Here is a 26156-nt window from a genome sequence, read left to right on the forward strand (position 1 = left end):
CACGTAGGCGGAAGTGGCGCGCGGGCGCCGGCGATGCGAGCACCTTGCGAGGAGGCGGCGACGGCTGTGGAAAGTGCAGGAGTAGGCGGAGAGGAGAAGAAGGAGGTGATGGCGACGGACCTGGGGAGGGGGAGACGCTCTGTCTGGCTGTAGCCACTCGGGCTGGGCTCACCCTTTTAGGTGACATACCGGCTCTGAAGTGGACGTGTTCCCCCGGTCCTTCGCCGTGTTTGGGACCCAGACCTCCCTCTCCCCAGAGAATCTTGACACAGTTTATTTTCGGTCGGGGTGGAGGGCCCGGGTGACTTCCTTTTTTAAAGAACGGAAACCTGCCGGCACGGTTTCTAGGGAGGAGTATCTGCTCCTCCTCGCCCCTTGTCCGCCCTGCGGCTGGCTAGAACTCCCTCACGTCCCCGTCTGTGGACTCTGAGACATGAGGCCACTTCCAGGAGGGCCTTTTAGGCTTATGGTAAGGGGCCTCCGGAGAACTGTCAGTCCCCTGGGTTCCCAGGGCTGCGTCTTAGTTAAGAGCTATTTCCGGGTTCTGTGTTAGATAGGGTACTTAGGGTACTCTGCTGTCCATTTAATTTGTAGTGCAAGGTGATTGTTCTTGCCAGGTTATTAAATTTATGTGATAAACTTCCACTAGAAGTTATGCAGGTTCTCCAGTCTTTGCAGCTTAATTTTCTCCACCTTATTTTTCTTTTAAAGAATTACTGAAAGAAGGTGGAATGCTTTGGTGTGCTAACGGAGAGTTTTTTAGTGTTGGGTATGTGCGTTTCTTCTATGGTAGGACCTCAGATGTTGAGAATTGGTTTTTGGATTAACGCTTTCCCAAGTGAATTGGGATAGTTTGGGACGTGGAAGAGAGAGATACAGCAGCATTTGAAAATAATTTAGATAAGTGTTATTTGTACTTAATTTCTAAATATATGTCAAATCCTAAGTTTAGATTTATCCCTTGGAAAAAGTAGAGTAAGCATCAAAAATTAGCGCACTGTTTCTTGAACTTTGTGTAATCTGAAGTGTGTACAAAGAAATGAGACAGTATTTTTTTTCGTTTTATAATCATAACCCATAGGTCACTCAATTACTATTTAGAGTCCACTTAATTTATATATAGTGGCAAGATTATTTTATTTGTAACATTGAGTGTGACAAAATACAGAATCAAGTTTGTTCTGGTTATTTACACTGTAATGACATAATTTCCTCATATTCTACCCTTTTCTATGGGAGACGTTTCTTCTAAGGGTTGGAAAAAACTAGATTTAGACATTAACTGAAATAATTTTGACTTAAGTAGGTCATTGTAAATCAGTGTTATCACCAGTTATTTATAATTTTTAAATATCAGTATGCTCTAGAAATGCTACCTTTTTATTCCGTTTTAACAGTTTTTTGTACCCCCAAGTAACATAACATATCTGTGTTGACTTCAGGAAGAGGCCTTAGGCAGTGATTCACACCTGTGGGTTTTTTGTTCTTAGTTTCAAGGGTTACTGTGAATTTCTAAAGCAAAGCAAAATGTTGAGCATTTAATTTTAAAACAGTTTTTATGCTTGATTTTATTTTTCCTGCACCAGAAGGACATTGGCCTAGTTTCTTTAGATGATGATTAATATCCATCATTAATGTCTGAAATGGAAGGCGTATGGCAAACATTAAGGATCACAGTTACTGGGTATCAGAGTTTACAGTATCTTCATCAGTCACATAATCTGACCAGTGATGTTCTGATTAATAAAAGTGCTTTCTAAATGCAAGGCCTTGCAGGGCAGATTTTCTGGTCTGGTACCTCAAGTAAGCAAAGGAAGTGAATTTATTTCCATGTTCATTTCAGATGCTTTGTGGGAAATTTCAGTGGAGATGTCAGTATTTTGGCACAGATGTCCAAGAAGTGACAGTGCTGGAGGGATTTAACTCTACTTGTCTGGCACAGATCTGCGGCTCCTAAGATTGCCAGTAGGTGTGTTAAAAGCAGCAAATTGTCGGAAAGGAGCAGGATTCTATTGACTAAATGGTGCTTACTAAAGTGCAATGGAGTCCTTCATTTCATATCTTACACTTTTGCTATGTGCGAAAATATAATGCAGATGGTATTGTCTCTTCCCTTAAAGGGTATCATAAGTTTGTGAGAGAAGCAGACACAAAAACAAAAAGGCCGTTATGATTTAGGTATCTGTAAAAATATTTATAAAGTGCTATGAGAGTCCAGAGAATCAACCAGCTTGTAATTTATAGGACCTTAATCAGAGGTGCAGCATAATGAGCATTCATACTGAGTAGTGTGAAAGAGGGATCAGAAAGGGAAGAAGAGATTATAAACAGGCTAATCTAGTAATCTAGGCAAGAGAAAACAGCTGCTAATGGTAGAGTCAGAAACAGATTCTTGGTGCATTTATGGATGTAGAGTCAACAGGAACCTTGGCAAAATATAGAATGTGAGGAAAAGGAAAGAGTCTAATAAATACCAGATTTTTGGCTTCATACCAGTAAGTGAGATTGGGAATATATGAAGAGCAGGTTTGTTTGGAGGGGAACATAATGAGTTCTGCTCTGGACACTTAAAATGAGGTGCCAGTGGAACTCATGAGTAGAAATGCTTTCAAAAAAGCATTTGGAAATAGAGATCTGGATTCCAGAAGAGAAGTCTGGGTTGGAAATCCAGATTCATATTTCTAGCTGCACATCAAAAGGGTGAGGAATCTGTGTCAGCAGACCATATCATACTAGCAATAGTTCTAAAGAGTTGAATGACAGCTAACATTTGTGATCTGTCTTACTATATGCTAGGCACTTTTAAATTTATTTCATTTAGTCGTAACAAAAATTCTATCACAGGCACATTTTTTTACCCCCCTTTTAAAGATGTACAACCTAAAGTTCAGAAGGGTTAAGTAATTTGCTCAAGGCTTTTCAGCTAATCAGTATCAAAGCTGGATCTTGAACTCAGATCTGTCAAAATCCAAAGCCTGGGGAAAGGCTTCTCATAATGGTAGCTATAATTTTATTGAGTCAGTACAGTATGCCAGCCATTTTGCTAAGTTACAAACACCTCCAGCAGAAGATGGGTGGGGGAGAAATTTTTGATACTAATAAAAGCAGGAGAGAGGTCTTCTAGAAGTTTTATTTATTCTCTCTGTGTAAATATATAAACATTATTTGCACATTTCCCCTAACCTCTGTTTTCTATACAATTTTTAGTTTTGCTCACAAAGTTTGCCAACACCACAGTACATTTGAAAAATTGTGTTCAGGTAGACAGTAAGTGATTGCAAGGTGGGGTTTTGAGGGCATCCAGGGGAAGGGCCCGTTTATTTGGTTCATCTGAGTGTTTGGGTGCAGAGTATACCAGATATCAAGGATGCAGAGACAAGATTTGAGTCTTGCCTTTCCATTTCTCTTCTCTCCCAACTGAGGGAATTAGGGAGGGTATTCCAAAGGAAGGAACACTAAAACTTATTTCAAATGCTGACCTAGAGAAAAAAGACATTGGGCTGAAAGAACATCATGAACATAAGGCAAGGGTGTTTGAAAGTCCATGGTATATTTCAGGAATGAAATAATAGTTCCTTGTGGGCAGTTCAGGGCTTGATTGAAAGAGGTGGAGGGAGGAGAAGCTTACGTGGGGCCAGATATATTTGAATGGTACTCTGTATCCATGCCTACACACATGGAAAGTAGTTACTCAGGTTTTTGTTTCTTCTACATTCAAGATCATTTAAAGCATGGTTTATAAAGAAAGTCAAATCTCAAGGGTATCCTGCAAGATGACTTAAAAAGTCTTAACTCAGAGATGACTGATTGAAACAGTGTGGGAAGGAAGAACAATATATAAAGAAGAAGAAACAGGTAAAGGAAAAATACAGTAAAACTTTTTAAAATTATGCTTTTTCTATTTAGAAATTTGGCAGATGCCCTATAAAATAAATGTTATTTGATGCCTGAGTATTGTTAGTTACAAGTTGTATTCCGAACCTTGATCCCAATTTAAATTACTGAAGATGACCTATCTCTGTAATTAGCAAAGGAGAAGTGATCATGAAGAAGTGACTCTAATTCTTGCCATTTTAAACCATCGTGACAGTTTCTTTTAAAGAGATTTCCAAATCTGTCAAAGTTATCCTTATCTATCCTCTTTCCTCAACTATTCTAAATTTTAGTTCCCATTGGATTGTGACAGTGAGTTTTTTCTAGGAAGATAATTTTTTCATCATCAGGTTGTTCTTTAATTGTCATAATTCTTCATTCTCTCTTCAACCTCTACATGGAACTCATTCTTTGGTTTATATAAATCCAAAGGGAAATTGACAGTCATCTATGGAGCCCTCATGATTTTTTTTTTCACAGACTAACAAAAAATTATGTTTTCCAACTTTTTATAGTCCCAGAAGCGTCTTTATTCCTTTTTTATAAAACAGCTATATTGAAGTATAATTGTTACACACAAAAAAAACTGCACATTTAACATACACAATTTAATTAGTCTGGACACGTGCATATACCTGTAATACCATCACCATAACGATCAAGATAATACACATTTGTCACCTCCAGAAGCTTCCATGTTTGCCCCTTTGTGTGTGTGTATGTGTGGTGAAGAATGTTTACCACGGTATCTACCCTCAACAGATTTTTAAGTGCACACCCCTGTGTTGTTAACTGTAGGCACTATGTCCTATAGCAGGTCTCTAGAACTTACTCATCTTATATAACTGTAACTTAATATTCATTGAACAACAACTCCCCAAAGACTTTTTAAATTAAAATGATTTTGTCCAAAGGAAGAAAACATTTTCTTTTAACCTAACCTAAGAAATGCTCTTGCTAAGGCATATTATCCTTTCTGTTGTCTCTGATAAATCTAGCTTTTTAAAATAACAAAGTTGTTTGAGTTTACTTTTAAAACATCATTAACAAATACATTTTACAGTTGACTTAGTACTTAAAGGAGCATCAGCTCTTTTCTGCAAAGACTAACTTTAATGTTAAGATTTCACTCATAAACTATCATGGGTTTTACAGATTATTTCCTTAATACATATAAAACCATAATAAAAGCATATTTACTTCTTTGATGAAATAAACACTAAGTTAAAAAAAATAAATAAATAAACACTAAGTTAGCTTTTGATTTTTGCTGTGGAAATGAGAATAGCATATATTTAGTGATGTATGGTCTTTATCAGGAGAAGATAAATTGGAGAGTAGACATTGTTTTTGGTTGCTTGGAAGCTTGTATAGGGAATTAATATATTAATACCCAGAGAGAATGAGATTTACCTGTGTACTTTTTAAAGCGTGATGTGAAATATTTGGAGCATAGTATCATATGATCCAAATGCTTTAATTGCTTATTTCCTTCTTTAGGACTTGCCTCAGCAAGCAAAAGAAACACTGAACAAAGGAGAGGAAACCAACAAAGATAATTATAGAAGCACTGAATGCAGCAAAACAAGAACAATGGATCTCAAGTTCAACCACTCCAGGAAATATATTTCTATCACTGTCCCTCCCAAAACACAGACAATGTCACCACACATCAAGTCAATAGATGACATCGTAGTACTTGGCATAAATCTCAGCAGATTTAACAAACTTACTCAGTTTTTCATATGTGTTGCTGGAGTTTTTGTATTTTACCTAATTTATGGATATTTGCAGGTAAAAAATAGTTACTTATTTACAAGATGCTAATTATAACAGTTGCGGTCAATATGGGCATTACTAATAGTTTTGTCCAAGATATTTTTCTTTATAGGATGCCACTTTATTCACATTTTTGAGTTTTTTAATATAGAAAAGGATTCTTAAAAGATAGTCTGCTACTTTTAGCAGGGATCAAAATTTCACTGTTAAATATTTCAGATGGGGGGAAGGGAGCAGAGACAAACTTAAAAAATTAAAATTATGAAAAAATTTGAAATATGTTAAAGTAATTGCACCCATGTGTTTCTAAAAGAGAGTGATTCAAGTATTCAGTGGTATTTTGGAACGTAATTCTCCAATAAAATTGAATGATAACACAAAAGCCATAATCTAGTCCATTGTTGATTCTTGGAGCTCAATAATAAAAGGTCATTTTTGCAAAGTATATGAGGATGCTTTATAGTGTTTCCAGGAGTTTCTCTTTAATCCTGTACTATCTGAATTGTTCTTTTTATGAAGCACCTGTTGTGTTCTCATTCTTTTTGGCTTCCTCTTCAAATCTAATTTTGTCAGAACCTTATTTTTCTGTGATTTTTGCCGGTGCAAAACATTTCTGACATTGCCACAAATTGTCTTCTGTTTGTATTACGTGATGGGATTGTTGTATTACCTTTGACTAGCAGCAAATTCCTGACCTTCTGGGGACATGGGCTTGATGGGTGAAGAACCAGGCTAGTGTAAACAATGTTTGAATGGGGACTACTATTCTTAATTGTCAGTTCATTAGTATTTTCAGCCATTACCAACTTTCCTTTTTTATGCAGCTTTCTAATGTGAGAAAACCTTTTATAATTCAAGAAATGGAAATGGATGTGTTTTGTTGAAACTGTTAATATTTCTGGTGTTGTTTAGTATTAATCAGTTAGAATGATCTTAAAAATTATTGTACTCTTTCCCATTGTCCTATAGAGATGGAAGATAAAAGGAAGTATAAATGAAGAAAATGGTAGAATTGGCTATTCCTTAGCTTGTAAAAATGCTATGAGCAGTATTAGTGTAAAACAAAAATATGAATTAAAAATCTTAATATTTATAAAAACTGATTTCCCCACTAGAGGATGATACAAAAAAGATATCACAATGAAGAATGATGAAAAACAGTAAATTTTATCAAATACAGGTTTCAGTTTCTTGTTGAGAAACATTTTTTTTTTCTTTTTCAAAACACCATTGTTAAATAATTTGGGAGCAGAGTTAGCCATTGCAAAAAAGGAAAATGAATTAGAAATTTACAAATTTTATTATTCTTTTTCTGTTTGATTAATCATCAGAGATTTTAATTTATAACATGCAAAGCTTTTAAGATTAATAATTACTTTTACTTTATGAAAACTGACATTGCTACTAACTCTTACATATAATAGCATATTAAAATAGTCCAAAGAAAATGCTTGGGGTTTTGTAATGAAGTTAGCTGTATAGATACAGTATAGTGAAATCTATCTGAATGCTAACATACTTAATAAAGTTATTTTCATATTTTATAATTCATATGCCAGAAAAATACTAAATACCTTTCAGACTTACTTGAACATGAAACCTAAATTTGGGGAATTACACAGTATCCTAAAAATGTACAAAATCTAGTTCAGAGTCTATGGTTGGGGGAGGGGAGTGATTAATCGATTAAGCCAGGTATTGGAATACCTCTTACTGACTTGTTAATGGCTTATTAACAATTAACGTAGATACTACTTCATAAGATAACATGTTTTGACAAAGTAACCATTTCCTTTACAAGGAGAAATTTTATATAATCTGTGGCACAAATATTCCAAAAAATCACATTACTGGTTTGAACTGATTAAATTCCTATAGAAAAACAAGCCTGAGATAATAGACTTCTAATGAAATATATTTGTTATACAGTAAATGAGTCCTTGACCCAACTATCTTGCCCATTGTTGGGGCAATTCTTAATTTTGGCAATCTTTTTTTTTTAAAAAGAAAAGCCTAGGATAACATTGCTTCATAGTTATCCCTCCCTCCCTTTACTTTTCTCACCTGAATATCTAGAGTCCTTTGGAATGGCCTTCTGAACTTCTCTAATTTTACCTCTGAGAAGCCTTGTGATTTGGGTGTTTATTTTGCTTTTTATTTTTTGTTGCTGGGGGTGAGGCTTGTGTTCTTTTTAAAATATTGTGTTTATAGGAATTTATTGTGAGGAAATTGGTCTGCCCCAGAACTTAACAGTATTCATGTATCTTTTGACAGGAATTAATATTTTCAATGGAGGGTTTTAAGTCCTATGGCTGGTACCTTACTTTAGTACAGTTTGCATTTTACTCCATATTTGGCCTAATAGAACTTCAGCTTATTCAGGACAAAAGGAGAAGGTATGTGGTTTGTTTTTATTTTTTTGACAGTTAAGTTCATTAGTAGTAGTTAAATTTGTTCTTTGGGAATATGGAGTATATCATACATGAAATATATACATTTGCAATTACTAAAACATATCTAATACCCAAGATTTTTTATCAGTATAACCAACTTACAAAAAAATATTAAATTTAGTTCAATTGTACACTGAAGAAAGTGGTCTCTCTTTTAGTGTAATGTTATCAGAAAAATGTAGTTTGGGCTCAAATTACAGTGAATGTATCTTGAAACAGGAGAAAGTATTCAGATGTACATACGTGTTTTTATAAATTGAACTGAAATGGGTACGATTACTGGAAGATTTACAGTGCTAAGAAAGAGCAAAGTGGTGAATAGTCAATGCCACTTTTACAGTGGTTTTTAAAATGCACAGTTAATGTTTTGTGGGATACATTCTATTTAACATTGTCTTCTTTATAATGTGCAGTCGCTGAGACTGCATGTTTAAACCTCAAATTTCGTAGCATGCCTTTTCATCAGAATCAGAGGAGTTTGACATAACATTTTGCATTGAGCATCTAGATTTGAGAAATATCGTGAAATATTTTTAATGGTATACAGAACAATATGCAGTAAAAACCTGATTATAAACAGGAGAAGGTTAGGAAATTGTAACTTCTTAGTAAATGTAAGTGTGGTTATCCTGTCATATCAGACTCTAAGATGTGAATATTTCATGTATACACTGAGCAGTTTAAATGCAGCAAGGAACTATAATACTGATAGCCTGTCTTCAATGATAGAAATGTTTAGTCTTTCAGTAAAAATAAATATTCACAGCTACCATTTTTCTTACAAAAAATGTTTTTGATATTTGTCTGAAGGTAACTATAAAATTTTAAGTATTTAAGTCTATCATACCAGTATTCCTTCATAGTTCTAATTTTGCTTCTCATCCTCTCTTTATTGCCAGTAAATTATTATAGCAGTGATAGTAAAAAAAAATGTTTGAATCTGAGGTTAGTGTCTGTATTATTTTCATATAGGTGTAGTACTCAGCCATAGAGGTGATAAAATAGAAAGTAAATATATCTGTCAAGACTAATGTGTAAGAAAGCATAATGATTCATTACCAGTTGCAAACTGCTGGATGTCTATTTCCAAAGTAAAAGAATCTAATGCTATCTTTATAAAATGGAAAGTGACACAAAGATACACCTCCTTTAAAAAAGATACACCTCCGGGGTGCCTTGGTGCCTGAGTCAGTTAAGCGTCCGACTCTTGATCTCAGCTCAGGTCTTGATCTCAGGGTCCTGAGTTCAAGCCCCGCACTGGGTTGCACACTGGGCATGGAGCCTATTTAGAAAAAAAAGATATACCTCTCTCTCATCTACCCAAATGAAATAGGGAGTGAGCCTCCAGCCATGTTTATCCCAACCCTTAACCCAAATGACTATAACACTTTTAAAGATAAAATAATTTGTGTTTGATTTAAACATAAATGAAGGCATATAGAAGAATTTACAGACGTATAATAAATATAATTTTGAATTAAAACCTTTTCGCTTCCAAGGCACATTAAAAACATTTTTAGAAGAAGCCTTTAAAGGTACGTTACAATGAAAATATGCTCAATCACATATTTCTGAATTTATTTAAGTGGTGCTGCTCTTCAGACCTTTAGGTAGCCAAACTCTTTGCTTAGTTGTTTTTTTTTTTTCTTTTTCTTCTTTCTTCCTATATTTATATGAATACTGCATACTTGAAAGAGTAGAGGAGTCAGAAAACATGTATTTGAGTCTTAGCATGGCCTCTAATTAGCTCTCTTAAGACCTCAAGGGAGTTGCTTAAATTCTCTGACATTTGAGGATCAAATGTGGTAATGTGCGGGGAGGCTATTGTAAGCTGTAACACCCTAAATACACTACTTGTTATTTTTCATCAAAGTTATCTTGTAGCTTTATTACTTTGCATGAGGTTTTAATAAAGGAGATCTGTCAAATTGGTTTCGAAGGGGCCAATGAAAGTCACAGTCCACCCCCCACCCCCCCACCACCGCCTAAAGACGTGAGAAATTGGGATATTAAATAAAACAGCCACAGCGGCACCCAGGAGGAAGATGATGAATCTAACCTTCTGGTCTCACCAGTGGGCAAACACACCTCGAGGAGGGCTGGAGTTTTCGTGAGTCTGTACGGCAAGTAGCTCTCAGAGTTGTGACCCTCTGAATACAGGCCTCCTGAGTTTTAGGCTGCTTTTCTACCTATGTTATGTTACTTCTGTAATCACCATCCTTGTGATTTTTTCTGACTCGAGGCAGAAAAAAAATTATTTTCGGGCCACTATTTGCAATTTATGTCTGAGGAAATTTGATCACTGTGACTTCTGTTGTTACTTGGAGGAGTAGTGCTGTCCTTCCCTGATGATACCTCACTGAGGATTAAACCCCACAGACAGCATACAAATCAGTGTCTGTGTACACTGATGCATACGTGCATGCCGAGTTATTTCCACATGGACTTTAAATGTTGACAACTGTATTAGTAGTTAAGTAGGAAAGGCCTCGAAATTGAAATATAAGTGGAAAAGATAGATTTTAATTGACTTTTCCAGTAAATTATTTTGCCTTATATCTAGCCAAATAAAAAATGTGGAGGAATTTTGTTGTCTTGATTTAAATGGAACATAAGTCCCAAAATGGAAGCTACTTCTAAGTATGCAGCATAATCTGATTATGTGAATAGTACTTCATGTGTTAGTCACACCAGTGTACAAGATTATTTTAGACCATTAAATATCTAGTCAAAGTGAGCATATGCTCGCAATAATAGCACAAAATTCTGAAGATGCCAAATTAAAAACCCCTTTAGGAAATTCAGACAGAACCCAAAGCAGTGATTTGGGATCCCGAGGAGAGAATCAGATTGTTCATCTTGAAGTTGATTATTGTAACATCTTATGGAATACAGAGTTAGAGTGGACATTGTGGTAATAAAAATCATGTTTAGAGTTTTAAGCCACCACTCCAGAATATCTGGAGATATTCTGCTCAGGTTATTTTAGCAGAAGGGCTGAATATATTTTTCCTAATGCTAGATGGGAACATTAGGAAACAGAACAACAATTTAGAAGTTGAAAATTAGTTAGGGGCTGTTTACCGTTGTGGAGGTCAATATTGTTTAAAACTCAACTCTTTTTTTCTAAATTTAGTCAAGATAGTTTATATATATATATATGGAACGGCTGTTAAAAAAACCTCTTACCAACATTTTTTTTTTTTAATACCATCAGGGCGAATCTGTGTAACTCTGGTACACCATTTTTTTCACACAGTTCGAGTTCTCACTTGTGATACTTGTGATTGATTAAATAAGGGTAAATTGTTGTTTTTACCAACATTGTTTTATACAAGTAAAGTGTGATAACTTTTAAAAATACTGCTATTTCACCAATATTGCTAGAAATATTCAACAGAAATTAGACATTTACACATTGTAAACACATTATCTTACAGTAGTATGAATTGGGTCCCGAAATGAAGATTTTAAAAATTGTCTTTTACAGAATACCAGGAAAAACCTACATGATAATAGCTTTTCTAACTGTGGGTACTATGGGGTTATCAAATACTTCCTTGGGCTACCTGAATTATCCTACCCAAGTCATCTTCAAGTGCTGCAAATTGATTCCTGTTATGCTAGGAGGAGTTTTTATTCAAGGTATAGTAATGATATATTTTCATACTGTTTGAAACTAATAGGATATGTTATGGCATCTAGCATTAGGAAAAACATTAAACTCCAATTAATATTTTCAATGAACATTCTCGATATTGGAACAATTCTGAGTGACATCTTATAAAATAAGGTATTATAGGGGCACCTGGGTGGCTCAGTCGTTAGGCATCTGCCTTCGGCTTGGGTCGTGGTCCTGGGGTCCTGGGATCGAGCCCCGCATGGGCTCCCTGCTCCGCGGGAAGCCTGCTTCTCCCTCTCCCACTCCTCCGACTTGTGTTCCCTCTCTCTCTGTCAAAAAATAAATAAATCTTTAAAAAAAAAATAAGGTATTATAAAAACACTGATACTTCTGTGATATCTCCTAGTATTCGAAATCAGTAATTCAGACTCAAGAAAAATAAAAATAGTATTTTATTATTTTTTTTTTCTTTTAATCTGGAATCTACCACATTTCCAGAAATACTGCATTCAAGTATTGAAGGCATAACTCAGAAATACCTGGAAACTCCCTCTTTTCAATTCTTTCACTCTTCTGCTCCTCAGGGCACCCCCCTCTACCTCCATTATACAAATGGACAATTCTCTCAACGAAGTAAGCTTAACCTGAGCAGAACTGCTTTTTTACCAACTCTGCGGGCTTATTGGCTTCCTAGAGCCCCAACTAAGTTACAAGCTATGTGGAAATAGGAGTAAAGAGGAAACTAATAGCAAGTAGAACAAGTTTTTGTTGTTCATGTCACTGTCATGAGAAATACTTGTTTTGATAATCAAGGGCCCCTGTATCACTAAAGTTCTTAAACAGCCTAACTTCATTTTTTTTTTACATTGGATGCCTTCCCACAGAGGCCCTCTGTAATGAACGTGTCTGTTGGCTATATCACATATAATATCAGGGTGGCTGTTCTTGCAGGAAAAAGCATTGACACCAATCCTTATTAAAAACCACATGCATGTATAATATTTCCTTAGTGATCCTTATGAAAAAGTTATACTACATAATTTTTAAATAAAATTTAAATAATGTGGATATACCATAACAGGTTAATTCTCACCAACCTAGAACTTATCTGATTATGGTCATTGTAAACTTAAACGGTTATATAACCTGAATAATTGCTCTGGTTACTTTTAAATGTATAAGCTATAAGAAAATTCATACCTTCTATTATATATGAAGTAAAGGAGGCACTCATGTCCACAAACTTTAAATGTTCATATTTACTCACTACCATAACATATAAAGTAGGATCTCATATCTGACTTATGAAGACATGTTGGTGCTCATTGGTCATTTAATTCTCAGAAGCCCTTCTGTGATTATCTCAGGCGTTGATCTAAACATTCTTCATATATTTTTGACTTTGGATACAAAAAGCAGATCCTGCTCTACTTGGTTAGACACATAGATCTAAAACTGTGCCAAGTGGGCATTTGCATAATGAGGTTGGCTTACATTTATTTTACACAGGGAAGCGTTATAACATTGCAGATGTGTCAGCTGCAGTGTGTATGAGCCTTGGTCTGATATGGTTCACCCTAGCTGACAGCACGATTGCACCAAATTTCAACCTGACAGGTAAGGAAATTATTTGTCCTCCTGGATTTTGCAGGCATTTTGGTTTAAGAGTAAGAACTTTTACAATTTCATAAGGATTTCAAATGATGGTGTGACATCTGTGATTTTCATATCTAACATAAAGCTTTCAGACTTTCCATGTAAGATACAGTAAAAATATTACAGTCCTGGAAGTGTAACAGTTATTTTTAGTGCTCTTGTATTTTGACCTAACAAGAGGCTGTTTGGCCAGTCAAAATCTTCTGTGATTGAGTACATGATAGAGCAATTTCTCATGGGCTGAGTTGGAAGTTTACACATGAGTTATAGAAGAATCACATTAGTAACTGTTTTTATTATTTTTTTTTAAATTGAAATTGTACATTTACTTGTCATTGTTTTAGCTAAAGAGGGAAAGGTATGCTGTATGTTAATATTGAACTGTGTGCTCTGAGTATGGTTAGAACCTTAAAGTGCTTGAACTTTCCACCATGAAGTCACCTCATAGTGTGCCAGGTGGAATTTTATAAATAAAATTTAGATTTTTCACAGGCAGAATAGGTATTATAGTATATTTAGAACTAAATAGCATAAAGGTGTTAGAATATTGTTTTTATTCTAAAGACCTTGAAGAGAAATTATTATATATACAGTATTACCATTCTTATACTACTGAGTTTTATTCATAAGCTTATTATCATCCCATCTCCTAGCCTGACAGAAACAGTATTTAAAATACCTAGGTATTGGGAAGGGCCTCTTTGTGGCGAGAGGAGGAGTAGGTACGGATGAAGATGGTGGCACCCAAGGCCGCAAACTGCATCATGGAGGTCTCCTGTAACAGGCAGGAAGCAGCGAGAAGCCCAATGCTGAGGACATGACTTCCAGAGATTACTACTTTGATTCATGTGCTCACTTCGGCATTCAGGAAGAGATATTGAAAGATGAGGTGCACACCCTCATGTACCAAAACTCTGTTTCACAGCTGGCACCTCTTTAAGGACAAAGTGGTGCTGGGTGTAGGCTCAGGCACAGGGATCCTCTAAGTTTGCTCCCAAGGCTGGAGCCCACAAGGTCTTTGGGATTGAGTGTTCCAGTATCTCTGATTATGTGGTGAAGATTGTCAGAGCCAACAAGTTAGACCACATGGTGACTGTCATCAAGGGGAAGGTGGAGGAAATAGCGCTTCGGTGGAGAAGGTGGACGTCATTATCAGTGAGTGAACGGGCCATTGCCTCTTTTAAGGATCAGTGCTCAACGTGGTGCCCTATGCCCCAGACAAGTGGCTGGCACCTGATGGCCTAATCTTTCCAGACTGAGCCACGCTACACATGACAGCCATTGAAGACCGGCAATACAAAGACAAGAGCCACTGGTGGGAGAATGTATATGGCTTTGACATGTCTTGCATCAAAGGTGTGGCCATCAAGGAGCCCCTGGTAGATGTGGTGGACCCCATGCAGCTGGTCACCAAGGCCTGCCTCATAAAGGAGGTAGACATCTACACTGTCAAGATAGAAGACCTGACTTTCAACTCTCCCTTCTGCCTGCAAGTGAAGTGGAATGCCCTGTGGCTTACATCAACATCAAGTTCCCTCGCCGCTGCAAGATGGGCTTCACCAGCCCCGAGTCCCCATATGTATGCTGCAAGTAGGCAGTGTTCTACATGGAAAACTGCCTGACAGTGAAGACCGGTGAGATCATCTTTGGCACCATTGGCATGCGGCCCAGTGCCAAGAATAATCATGACCTGGACTTCACCATTGACCTGGACTCCACGGGCCAGCTGTGTGAGCTTTCCACTGACTACTGATGGCACCCAATTTCTCCCACCCCAGCCGGACCAGCCCTGCACGGGCCCAGGGGCTGTAGCATTCTTAGGCAGTTTGGGGACTCTCCCTTCCTCCCTTTCCTCTCTCAGAGGGGGTTTTAAGGGTCTGCGCTGTGGAGGTCGCACCGTGACTGTTTTTCATAACTTACGCTTTTGTATGGTTGCATTTATACCAGTAAATCCTCAGCGGGGGAAAATAAATAAAAAGGTGTTCAGAGGAAGTGTGAAAAATGGGAAAATTTTAATTATTCATGAGAAGAAAAGTGTTGCATAAAGAAGAAAATCATTTACATCAGCTTTGTTCTTTCTAAGAATCAAAATTTTTCTTACTGGCAATGAGTCAACCTTCTTTACTAGCTTTGTTAACCAGGCTAAGTTAATGGATTTGAATGTAACCAGTACAGCCTCTTGGAGCAGGCCTTTTAACAACCAAAAGATTCTGGTGGAACCTATTGCATCTCTTTCAATTTTGATTGGTCAGAGTACAAGTGATCATTACTTCAATGAGTTTTACTCTGAGAAAGCTTATAGTTACAGATGTGTCCGACATGGCTTAGATTTTTCAGGAACACTTCCTGTCAGCAACACTAAAAGGAAAACTATATATGAAAACTGAGATAATTGACTCTTTTACTTATGAAAAAGCAGTTGTAGAGAAGGCACAGGATTTGCAGTCAAAGAGATGGCTTCCAGTTCTGTTCAGATCACTTAAAATTATAACCATGGATAAATTGTCAGACCCCTTTATGCTTCCCTTTTAAAACAGAGATAATGATAGCTTGCCTCACACAAGGGCAGTGGGAGGGTTGACTGAGGTGATGGAATAATGGATATGAAAGCGCATGCGCGTGCTGGGGCGGGGGGACGATAATGATGGAATGAGGTGGTGTCAGTAGTCCTGCAACTTCTCGTGGTGATGTAGTGTCAACCCATTCTGACTCCCATGGAAATATTTGGTAAGAGAATTAGAACCTAATAATACTTCATCATTAAGAATAACTGATGAACAGTTATCACAGTCCCTGATCTGTGACAATTTATGATCTAAAGGAGATTAGATTCACTATTAAGATAGTTACTTAAGGTAGACATAAAGAAAACTTTGAACGTATAAAGCGAATATATCAGAATTTACTTATTCAAATAAATGTCTGCCTTTAAATATTGCCCTCAGGGTGCAATTCAGGTATTTTCATGCCATTGCCATTGTTCAGAACATTTTTGGAATGTCTTCGAATAGCCTGTTAGGAGCTAGGATATTGTATTCAGGGTCTTCAACAGCAGCTTGTCTTTTTGTTTTAAGGACAGATTTGGCATTTGAAATAAGTAAAAGAGCATTCAAAATCAAGTTTGGTGGATAAAAATGTATGATTAGGTAATACCACAAAGTTAGATGATCAGAAGGCAAATTGAAGAATAAGCATGAAAACTTGAAAGTTCTCAAGTGCACACACATGTACATATATTTTTCTGCTCCCTGCGATTGCTTATACATTGTTAAAAAACAATGCAAAAGGGAAACTTCCTTAAATCCCAGCAGACTCACAGACGTAACCAAGGCTGCCTTTTGTTCTTTCTGTAAAGCACCATGACTAGTGACCAGTGTCCCAAACACTGGCAGTGAACAGCCTGCTTCTCAGGTAGACATGCTCATTTGCCTGAGTGTTGATTTCCAGGTTTGTTTATGCCAACTGTACCTGTTACTATAACCATGTAATAATATTACTTAAATTGTTCAAAAATAATTTGAAGAGAGACAGAATTGTTTCTGTTAAGTTAATTGAAACAATTTGGTTGACTAGTCAATAAAATCACCATTGAATTAAGTATGAAGGAAACAACTGTAAAAAGAGCAGGATATCATACAAGTGTGAAAGGATTCTGCACCCCAACTATTTGAGAAGTTCCTGCGTTTCCCACGTGCTTTTTAACAAAACAACTGGGAAAGCATTAACAATGTGTGTTACAAGTATGCTTTATACAGAAGAGAAAGTGCAGAATTTTAGTCAGGACACATACTCAGAGAAAATACCGTGGCAATTGCATGCATGTTGATGTGTTCTAAATGAAATGTTTTAATAATGTAGGTAACATCTTTTATGATTTCCCTCCTCGTCTGTTTTTTTCAATTAACCGACTAACCGCCAGTCCTGACAGAGCTCCTAAGAATTTCTTCTATATTTGCTTAATACAGTGTTCCTTTCTAACATATCATCTAATTTAAAAGCAGAACTATTAGTTGATCTAATAGGGAAACACAATAAGCTTGAATGTAGTTTATTAGTGTCGGTTACTTGTGTTTTTAACGTCATCACATATGTGCCCATTATAGCTGGTAGTCGATAAAAATCATCAATTTTTATTGAAACAATGTGATTTAAGATCTGCTTTTGTTTTTTAACCCAATAAAATCTCTGATAAATCTTGATTATCGTTCACCTATTTAAATAAGAAGGTTGTGTTTCTCTTATGCTTTCTTGAAGGTGTGATCCTTATTTCCCTGGCACTGTGTGCAGATGCTGTCATTGGAAATGTTCAAGAGAAAGCTATGAAACTGCATAATGCTTCTAATTCGGAAATGGTAAGGACTCCAGTGCTTCTTCACAGCAAACAGGCTCTAAAGTGGAGAGGTGCTAACTTTATGAAATAGTTACGATATTAAAGACTCGCATGGCATTTTTAAACTAGTTTGTCATCATCATTTTCGTAAAAGTAATACATTCAAACATTATGGGAACTAAAAAAGATACCACTACCCCTCTTAAGAGCTTATTGTATAATATTTGATAAATTTTTTCCTTATTAAAAAAAATAAATTTTTTTCCTTATTTATAGGGTTTTTTTTTTACATATTAAAAAGATCCTGTGTTATATCCCTTTTCTTCCCTTTTGTATTTGGTATTATTTTCCATTTAGAAGTTTGTAATTTTGATGTGGTTTATCTTTTCTTTCATGGGTTCTGGCTACCTATTATGATTGAAAAGGGCTTTCCCAACTTTTAAGAATTTTACCCATACTGCCTACTCGTTTTATGATTGCCTTTTTAATTAAATCTTTTTTTTTTTTTTTTAAGAGCAAGATGGAGGGTGGCAAAGGGAGAGAGGGAGAATTTTAAGCAGGCTCCACTCCCAGCACAGAGCCCGACATGGGGCTCAGTCTCACAGCCCTGAGATCATGACCTGAGCCAAAATCAAGAGGCAGACATTTAATCAACTGAGCCACCCAGACAACCCTAATTAAATCTTTGATCCAACCAAAACTTAAAAAAATTTTCTTATCTATCCACTTGTCCCAGTATCATTTGTTGAAAAATCCACTTTTCCAGCTTAAGTGCCTTCTTTATCATATATTCTAATGTAGGATTCAGAATTGTGTTCTTTTGAATTTACTTCTGCACCAAAACCATATGATGACAGCAGCTTTATCATACATTTACCATATGTTAGAACTAGCCAGCAATATTCCTTTTGTTTTTCAGAATATTACTACCATTAGTTATTCTTGGATGTTCATATCTCCAAATAAACTAGAAAATTCCATTGTTAATTGTGATTGGTATGGAATTGAATTATAAGTTAATTTAGAGAGAATGGCATCTATATACTTGAGTCTTTCAGTCCAAGTCCATGATTTTCCTTTTATTCAAGTGGCTTTTTTTAAATGTCCCTTAGATTTTTTTAAGTTTTTTTCATATAAATCCAACATATTTCTTATTGAAGTTATTGTTAGGGGTTTCATCTTTTTGCTGTTGTTACTGCAAATAATGTCCTTTCTTTCCTTATATCTTCTACCTGGTTGGTATTTGTATATAGGAAAGTTATGTGTATGTTTACATTAATTTCATAGCTAACCCCTCGCTAGACAGAGAGAGCATACCACATTAAGGGTATATAGGAATGGTCTTTCCTATTACTTTGTCAGCAGAGTGGGCATCTTTAAGGAGTCTTTAATCTTGGTCAGAAGTTTTCTTGATCATCATCACCACTCTTCCTAGATAAGGTAAAGATCAGATAATTAGGGAACTATAAGTTGCTAGAAAGTTACTATAATACAGTGGTTAAGAGCTTAGACAGACTCTGGGCTAAGATCGCCTCTTTTATATCCTAGCTTTACGAGTTCTCTTACTGGGGCAAAATGACTTACTATCTCTAAGTTTTAGTTTCTTTATCTGCAGATAGAGGAGTGATCATTAAGAGTGTCTAACTCATAGGCTGGTTGTGAGAAGTGGAATAATTTATGTAGAGCATTATTAGCACATGATTAGCATTATTAGTACCCGACACATCACAGGTGCACAAGTGTGATGATGCCCCTGCTGATTGTGCTTATGAGGAATATAAGGAACTGGGATAGAAAGATTGGTAGGAAAACTGGGAAATCAAGCAATAGATGTGCCAATAGATATGTCCCTGCTTATTTTCATTATCTGTTAATATCTTTACAAACTTAACATTTGATGTTCTGATGTTTAATAAGTGGCTTTAAAGGGTTTTTTTGTTTTGTTTATGTGTGTTTTTGGAACCCCAAAATTCAAATGTGGTTTGAATCAGTAATCAAGCCGGGCAAAAAAATGAATATTATGTAACTGTATACATGGAAGGATCAGTCCTGCTATGTTATGATGTACGTAAAATAAGCCATAAACTTATAAAGAGGATCAATCATCATCTCCAGAAAGCTAGGCCATATTGAAACAATGATGTCACTTAAAAATGGTGGTTCTTCAGATTTAATTGAGTAGATTAATTGAGCCGTATATTGAAAATCCTTCATTTTCTGCTTTTGGTTTGATAGCATTTTTTCCACTTTATTTTTATCTACCATAGGTTTTATATTCGTATTCAATCGGTTTTGTGTACATTTTATTGGGATTGACATGCACTAGTGGATTAGGCCCTGCAGTAACATTTTGTTCAAAGGTAAACACTAATCACATTTTTAAAAATAAACATCTTCCATTAAATAGTTCCCTCTGTATTTCTTGTTCAAAAAGATTGTTTTTTATGTAATTTGATAACTCCTTTAGTATAATATATGCAGATCAGAAATTATTTCAGAAATGAAATGATTTATATTTAAATTTATTCTATCCTTGCTCTACCCTATAAGTTAATTTTTAAGCGATTCATAATGTAAAAGTTGGGGATTTTTAATTTCATCATTGTTTTTCCATTAAATCAGAACTAAATAAGAATCTTTGCTTGACTGCGTTGTTGAATGGCTTATTATTGCTCAGGAAGTTGATTAAAATCTGTAGTTTTATTTCATTTGTAATACCTCAGGGTTTGTTTTGCATTTTCCTAACAGGCTTTTTTATATGTTGCAGAATCCAATTCAGACTTACGGTTATGCTTTCCTTTTTTCCCTCACTGGGTATTTTGGAATCTCCTTTGTTCTGGCTCTGATTAAAATTTTCGGTGCACTTCTTGCTGTAACAGGTAGGAATGATATACCTGCTTAGATTATGAAGTAAGCATTTAAATTTTCTCTGATGCTGCTTTTCAAAAGATACAGGCAGCATCTACTCTGCATTAAAAAGAAAATTGTTATAGTTCATCAATTTATTTTTTGGCTTATGGTATTTCTTTAAATTTCTAAAGAAAATGATGTTTGCTCATAATTTTTTATTTGAAGGATTAATCTTAAAATCAGATATATACATTTATCTAAATAGTAACTTTTAAATACATTAAAAGGACTTTTTATTAGAAAGTATGATGCGCTGAATACCCTTAGAGAAAAATCCTGCTTTTATATGCACTTTTAATTTATAACCAAAAACTCCCATTTTGATGCACTTAAAGTATGGCATGTATATTCTAAACAAAGCTTTTTGGACCTTTCATTTGTACACTTTCTAGGGCATTAACCAGATTATCCTTTCTTTTCCCTAATAATTATCATGTACCTGCTTTATGCAGGAACTTTGCTTGGCACTTTAGAGGAATGGAAGTTGTATTGGTTTTGCTTTGAGGGAGTCAGGAAAACAGATGAGGGGCAACAGGTGAGGCCCAGTGAGGAGGACAGATGACTCCATGTGCTAACCTTGTATCAGTTGCCCAGTGAATGGTCCAGATGACAAATGCTCTCAGCCTCTCCCATATGGAGAGAGCCCTGAGTGAAGCCCAGGATTGGAAACAGTGTGGCATTGTCATGAAGGGCACTGGATTGAGATGTCGGAGAAGGGGAGCCCAGTCGCAGCTCTGATGTGTAATGACACATCACCTGGAGAGTAACTCCCCCCTCTTCCCTGGGCTTCATTTCTCTCTTGTGAAGAGACTGGGTTGGACTTGACCATTTCTATCAGAGATACATAGGATTTACATCATAATGCAAACACGCATTAGTCATTTACCTGATTTTAATATTTCATAGTTTTAGGGGAATACTTACTCTAATACTACAGAGTCAATTAAGCAACGGAATAAATACCTCTCTCCTTGTAAAAGTTTATTTGCTTTGTAACGTTTCTCTTTATTTGCTCACATAAGACTCCCCTTTTTACTTATTTATAACTTCCCTTTTTAAAGTTTACATTGCTAATGGTAAACAGAGGGCATGTAATTGTAGATCAGGCCATAGCCATAATCTGTCGAGTCATCTCACGCTACCAAGAAAGATTGCAAATTCATATATTTAGCTCAGGTTCCAGTTTTGCTCATAAGATAATAACTGTTTAAAAAGGTTTGATATTAATCAATATGTATTGATTAAACCCTGTGGTTGGTATAAAAAATGTGAGATGCTGTCCTTGTCTTAAAGGTGCAGACAGGTTTATTTCTGTCTCGTGTAAAAGAAATGCAGCAGTAATAATAATAGCCAGCATGCATATCCGTTATTATGTACCAGGAGCCATTTTACATACATTATTCATTTTGATCTTGCAATAATCCCATAAAAGAGTAGGCACTGTTATTGTTCCATTTTACGAAGGGTAAACTGAGGCACAGGGACGTGAAGTGGCTTGCCCCATGGTCAACCACCTAGTAAGTTGCAGAATCAGGATTCCAAGTGAGGCAGTCTGGATCCCGACCTGTGCTCTTAACCCACATGTTACACTGCCTCCTGAGCTGGAGTGGTGGCATCACACTCATTAGGAAACCAGGCTCCTTCTGTCTTTTCTGCCATCTTCTTCCTCATTCCAGGCCGTGGGATGGGAGAAGATGAAGGACACATCTTTCTCTTTATGGAATCTTCCTAGAAAGTAAACTTCCTAGAAACAGCACTTCTGCTCACTTTTCTTTGGCCCAAACCTCATCACATGACAACACCTAACCGTAGGAAAGGCTGGAAGGTATGCCCATAATAGGGGTCCGTTTACTAACACAGAAGGAAGTAGGGGTTAAAATAGGGGTCCGTTTACTAATACAGAAGGAAAAATAGATTTGGGGAATCAGGCTCTGACACATTTCCAAACAGATTCTTCATTTGGAGTTCATTTATTTATACCTTGGATAGTAAGTGCCAGGAGCTGTCGAGTCCGGGGATATAGGATGAATAAGACAAGAAACTAAGTAAAGCTCACCATCTAGAGGAGGATAGCAACTGATAATGCAAAGTTGGACGGAAGGCTATGATGGAGACATATGCCAAGGTCCTACCTCTACGTGGGTGGGACGGAGGAGGGTTTCAAACCTGACAGCAGACTTCAAGGTCATACTTGAAAGACAGGTAAAAGTTAATACAGACATGTAAAGAAGACTGTAAAGATTATTCATGGTCTTACTCAGAGATGACCACGATAGGATATTAGTGTGTGCTTTAGCTTACTTCTTTTAAAGACTAACCCCTGCTCTACCTAATCCTACCTTCTTTGGGAAAGCCTATTTTTCCTGCCAGACTGTTTCTAAGGATGACCTGCCTCCCTAGTGTCATAGCCTTTATCAAGTACTTATTACAGTTGTACTTTAACATTTAACTATAATATGATTTAATATCTGTACCCCTCCTAGACTGTAAATGCCATAGCAGCAGCAACAGTGACTTTCTGTTTGGTTTTTGCTTTCCATCGTTTTCTTGGCATGTCACGTAGATCTTGGCACATAGTAGGCTCTGTAAATATTTGTTGAAAATGATTTCCAAAATATTACCAAGATAGTAGGCACATTATAAACCAACCTTTTTTCTCCGTACAGTGACAACAGGAAGAAAAGCCATGACCATTGTACTTTCATTTATGTTCTTTGCTAAACCATTCACGTTTCAGTAAGTACTTTTTAATTCAACAGGTTTCTCTACTTGTAGATGCCTGGTTTCACATTTCCCCCTAAGCAGCCTTAATTTATTTATAAAAAATCAGTTTCATCTGGAGCCCTAGTTTATTGATATGTCTTCTGCTATTTATTTTGAAGAAATCATATTGTTCACTTAAATTGCCTAACCAGAGTCCCAATGCAATTATGATCCCATTTCCAATATAAATGAACATGAGTGATGTCTTGAGATTAAAGGATTCCACCTTGCCTTGAAACATACACACATACATATGAAACCATATATATGGTTTTTAAAGTTATTTGTCCCCCTCTCCCACAAAGGATTTGAGGTAGAGAATTATTCTGTAAGTTTATTTAGTATATGGCTTCTTGTAAAGCAGTTACTGTTTTCTCGACCATCTAGTATGCATTTGAAATCAGTATCATTTAAATTTATGCTGCTTAATGATTGAGAAGATTCAAACTTAGAAATTATGAATGTGTAAGCTTCAAGATAACCACAAGATAAATTTCAGTCAGTGTATTGTTTTCTATAAAGTAGTTTCTCTTTCCCCATATGCTAGGTATATATTACAGCAATCTATGCCAGTTCCCCAGCTTTCTCAGGATGTGCCCTTTTTATCTCATTATGTGCTACCCAACTGGGATAAACAGTTGGACTGCCAAACTGAATTCCCAAGATGGCCATTGGCAGAATGTACTCAGTGCTTTAAGTACATTCTTAGACTGTTGATTAAGACGTGGACTTGAATTTGCTGTTATCTTCAAAGTTCAAATGAACTACATTTAGTATTTTATAAAGTCTCTCTGAATATACTTAATATAAATGAGATGGAATTCTATCTAATCTGATCTAAAAATACTGTTTTTTATTTTAATGCTATTGTAGGCCTCCAATAGCAAAATTTTATTTTATTGCAGAATTATTGTGAACTTATCACCAAGTCCTGTGGTTAACAATAAATTGTTACCTTGATATTAATATTTTTTTCCTTCTTTCTCTTCTTAGGTACGTGTGGTCTGGTTTGTTAGTTGTCCTTGGTATATTTCTCAATGTTTACAGCAAAAATATGGATAAAATAAGGCTACCATCACTATATGATCTGATAAACAAAACAGTGGAAATGAGAAAGTCTAGGACGTTGGCACAAACTGTATAGGCAGTGATTCCTCCTGCTTAACGTAGAATTCTAAGGGAACAATCATCAAATAATTAATTTTCCAAAGGGATTATTATAAAAACCAAAGGAGCTGAAAGGCATGCTATCCATTTGTGGATGGGTCACCTATGAAGTCAGCCTCTTCCGCAGATCACTTGTTTAACTTCTGAAGCAATTAAGAGAGCCACATCGGCCACACCTTAGAACACACTGTCAGTGAAGGACTAATTCTTAGCAGTCTGTTGAGAATTTCACTGGAAAATGGACCGTGTTGCAAAACTAACTGGATATCATGATGACTTTTCAAAGAAATTGATATAATAATATCAATTAATCGATTGTTTGGTCTTCATTCATTTTGGTGGTGTTATTTAAATGATTCTCTGTTATAAGAGTGAACATAGGATTTAAAGTCTAGAAAGAATAACTTCATTATAAATAAAAATTATTCTGTGATTTTTTTAATAAATGCGTTGTTAGAATTTTGTTACGAAGAGGGAAGTGAAGGTTGCAGGAAGGCTTTACATAAACTTCAAACCTTAGGCTTTTCTCTGATCATTTAAAAGTATTCTTTAGAGAAAACATGCCTTAAGTTTTCTGTGGACTATAGACAGTATAACAGAAGGAGTCACCACCCTGCATCCTCTAAGTATGTATCACAAGAAAAACTTGCTACTATCCATCAAAGAAGTGCTATAAGATTTAATGATGTGGATTTTTTAAATAAAGAGAAAATAATTCATGTCTTAAATTATAATAAAATAATAAAATTGTCATAGTTTTTCTCATAAAACAAATTTGACAGCTTGAAGACTAAATAGGGTAAATATAAGAAACACAAGTGGATTTATACCTATGTTGTTTGCACAGTTTTGATTCAAAACTCATAAAACTTTTAGCCCTTACGTTTTTAGCAGTGAGTTTTGGAATTGCTTCCAGTGTATTAAAAAAATTCTATCTTCATTTTCAGTGTAAGTAATGCTAGTTAAAACAGCTTAGTTTCTGCGTTGTTGGTGATACCACTTATATTTTGTGAGTTATTTAATATACTTGGAATATTTAATCTCATTCTTAAAATTCCATTGTATTCTGATGGTGACCTTAACTAGTAGGTGCATATGTGGGTACAACAGAGCCTATAATAATTTAAGGGTCTAGCGTAAGGAATTCTGACTGATTTTCATTTGTCATGTATTAAAATACTGTGGGGGTATTTTTCCCCAAGTGGTGATCATTTTTAAGTTTTCGTATTTTAAAATGAAAAGGATCTTAGTTGGTACTTCATTATGCTTTCTTAAACTCTTAAGACGGCAAGGATTTGTGCTTTAAAAATAATTTTCCCAATTCTTGATAAAAGATTGTAATTTTAACTTTGCAAGGCATCCTTTTATGCCCACACTTTTCTAATTTTTTGCCTTTGCCTATTAAGAATTCTTCCCACCGCCCACTTTTAAAAAAATTGGTTTGCCCGCCTAACCCTTTATACTCCCATTTCCTTTTTTTTTTTTTTTTAACCTGCCATCAAATGAGGGCAAACCTCATCTCACTTATTTGTGTCCATGGAGTACTCTTCTTAATGAATAGTGTGAAACCCAGTAATTTCTATAGTAAAGGAAATCAACATTT

The 26156-nt window shown here is 35.8% G+C and overlaps 1 protein-coding gene and 1 pseudogene across 8 annotated transcripts; both read left to right on the plus strand.

Annotated features, from left to right (window-relative positions):
• Nucleotides 1-26156, plus strand: SLC35B3 (solute carrier family 35 member B3). Of its 8 annotated transcripts, XM_031024433.2 has the most exons (12): nucleotides 27-105; nucleotides 1844-1969; nucleotides 3720-3855; nucleotides 5374-5667; nucleotides 7927-8048; nucleotides 11596-11750; nucleotides 13237-13344; nucleotides 17638-17735; nucleotides 19981-20073; nucleotides 20481-20592; nucleotides 23290-23359; nucleotides 24380-26156. In XM_031024433.2, the coding sequence occupies exons 4-12, from the start codon at nucleotides 5467-5469 to the stop codon at nucleotides 24528-24530; spliced, it is 1110 nt and encodes a 369-aa protein (XP_030880293.1). In that variant the 5' UTR covers nucleotides 27-105; nucleotides 1844-1969; nucleotides 3720-3855; nucleotides 5374-5466; the 3' UTR covers nucleotides 24531-26156. The 8 variants fall into 8 exon arrangements, with proteins under 8 accessions (XP_006730034.1, XP_006730033.1, XP_081683817.1 ...); XM_006729971.3 differs by lacking the exon at nucleotides 1844-1969 and having other exon boundaries at nucleotides 1-105; XM_031024435.2 differs by lacking the exons at nucleotides 27-105; nucleotides 1844-1969 and adding an exon at nucleotides 112-469.
• Nucleotides 14040-16503, plus strand: LOC102742255 (protein arginine N-methyltransferase 1 pseudogene; annotated as a pseudogene).

The sequence above is a fragment of the Leptonychotes weddellii genome, chromosome 8 (genome assembly GCF_054177405.1).
Source record: "Leptonychotes weddellii isolate Sample4059 chromosome 8, ASM5417740v2, whole genome shotgun sequence".
Lineage (NCBI taxonomy): Eukaryota > Metazoa > Chordata > Mammalia > Carnivora > Phocidae > Leptonychotes > Leptonychotes weddellii.

Excerpts from the sequence above, each read along its gene's own strand:
- SLC35B3 (XM_006729970.3), top strand. The coding sequence starts at position 34 with ATGCGAGCACCTTGCGAGGAGGCGGCGACGGCTGTGGAAAGTGCAGGA. Across the intron at positions 11,751-13,236 it reads AGGAGGAGTTTTTATTCAAG|GGAAGCGTTATAACATTGCA; the intron begins GTATAGTAATGA and ends TATTTTACACAG. Across the intron at positions 20,074-20,480 it reads CAGTAACATTTTGTTCAAAG|AATCCAATTCAGACTTACGG; the intron begins GTAAACACTAAT and ends TATATGTTGCAG.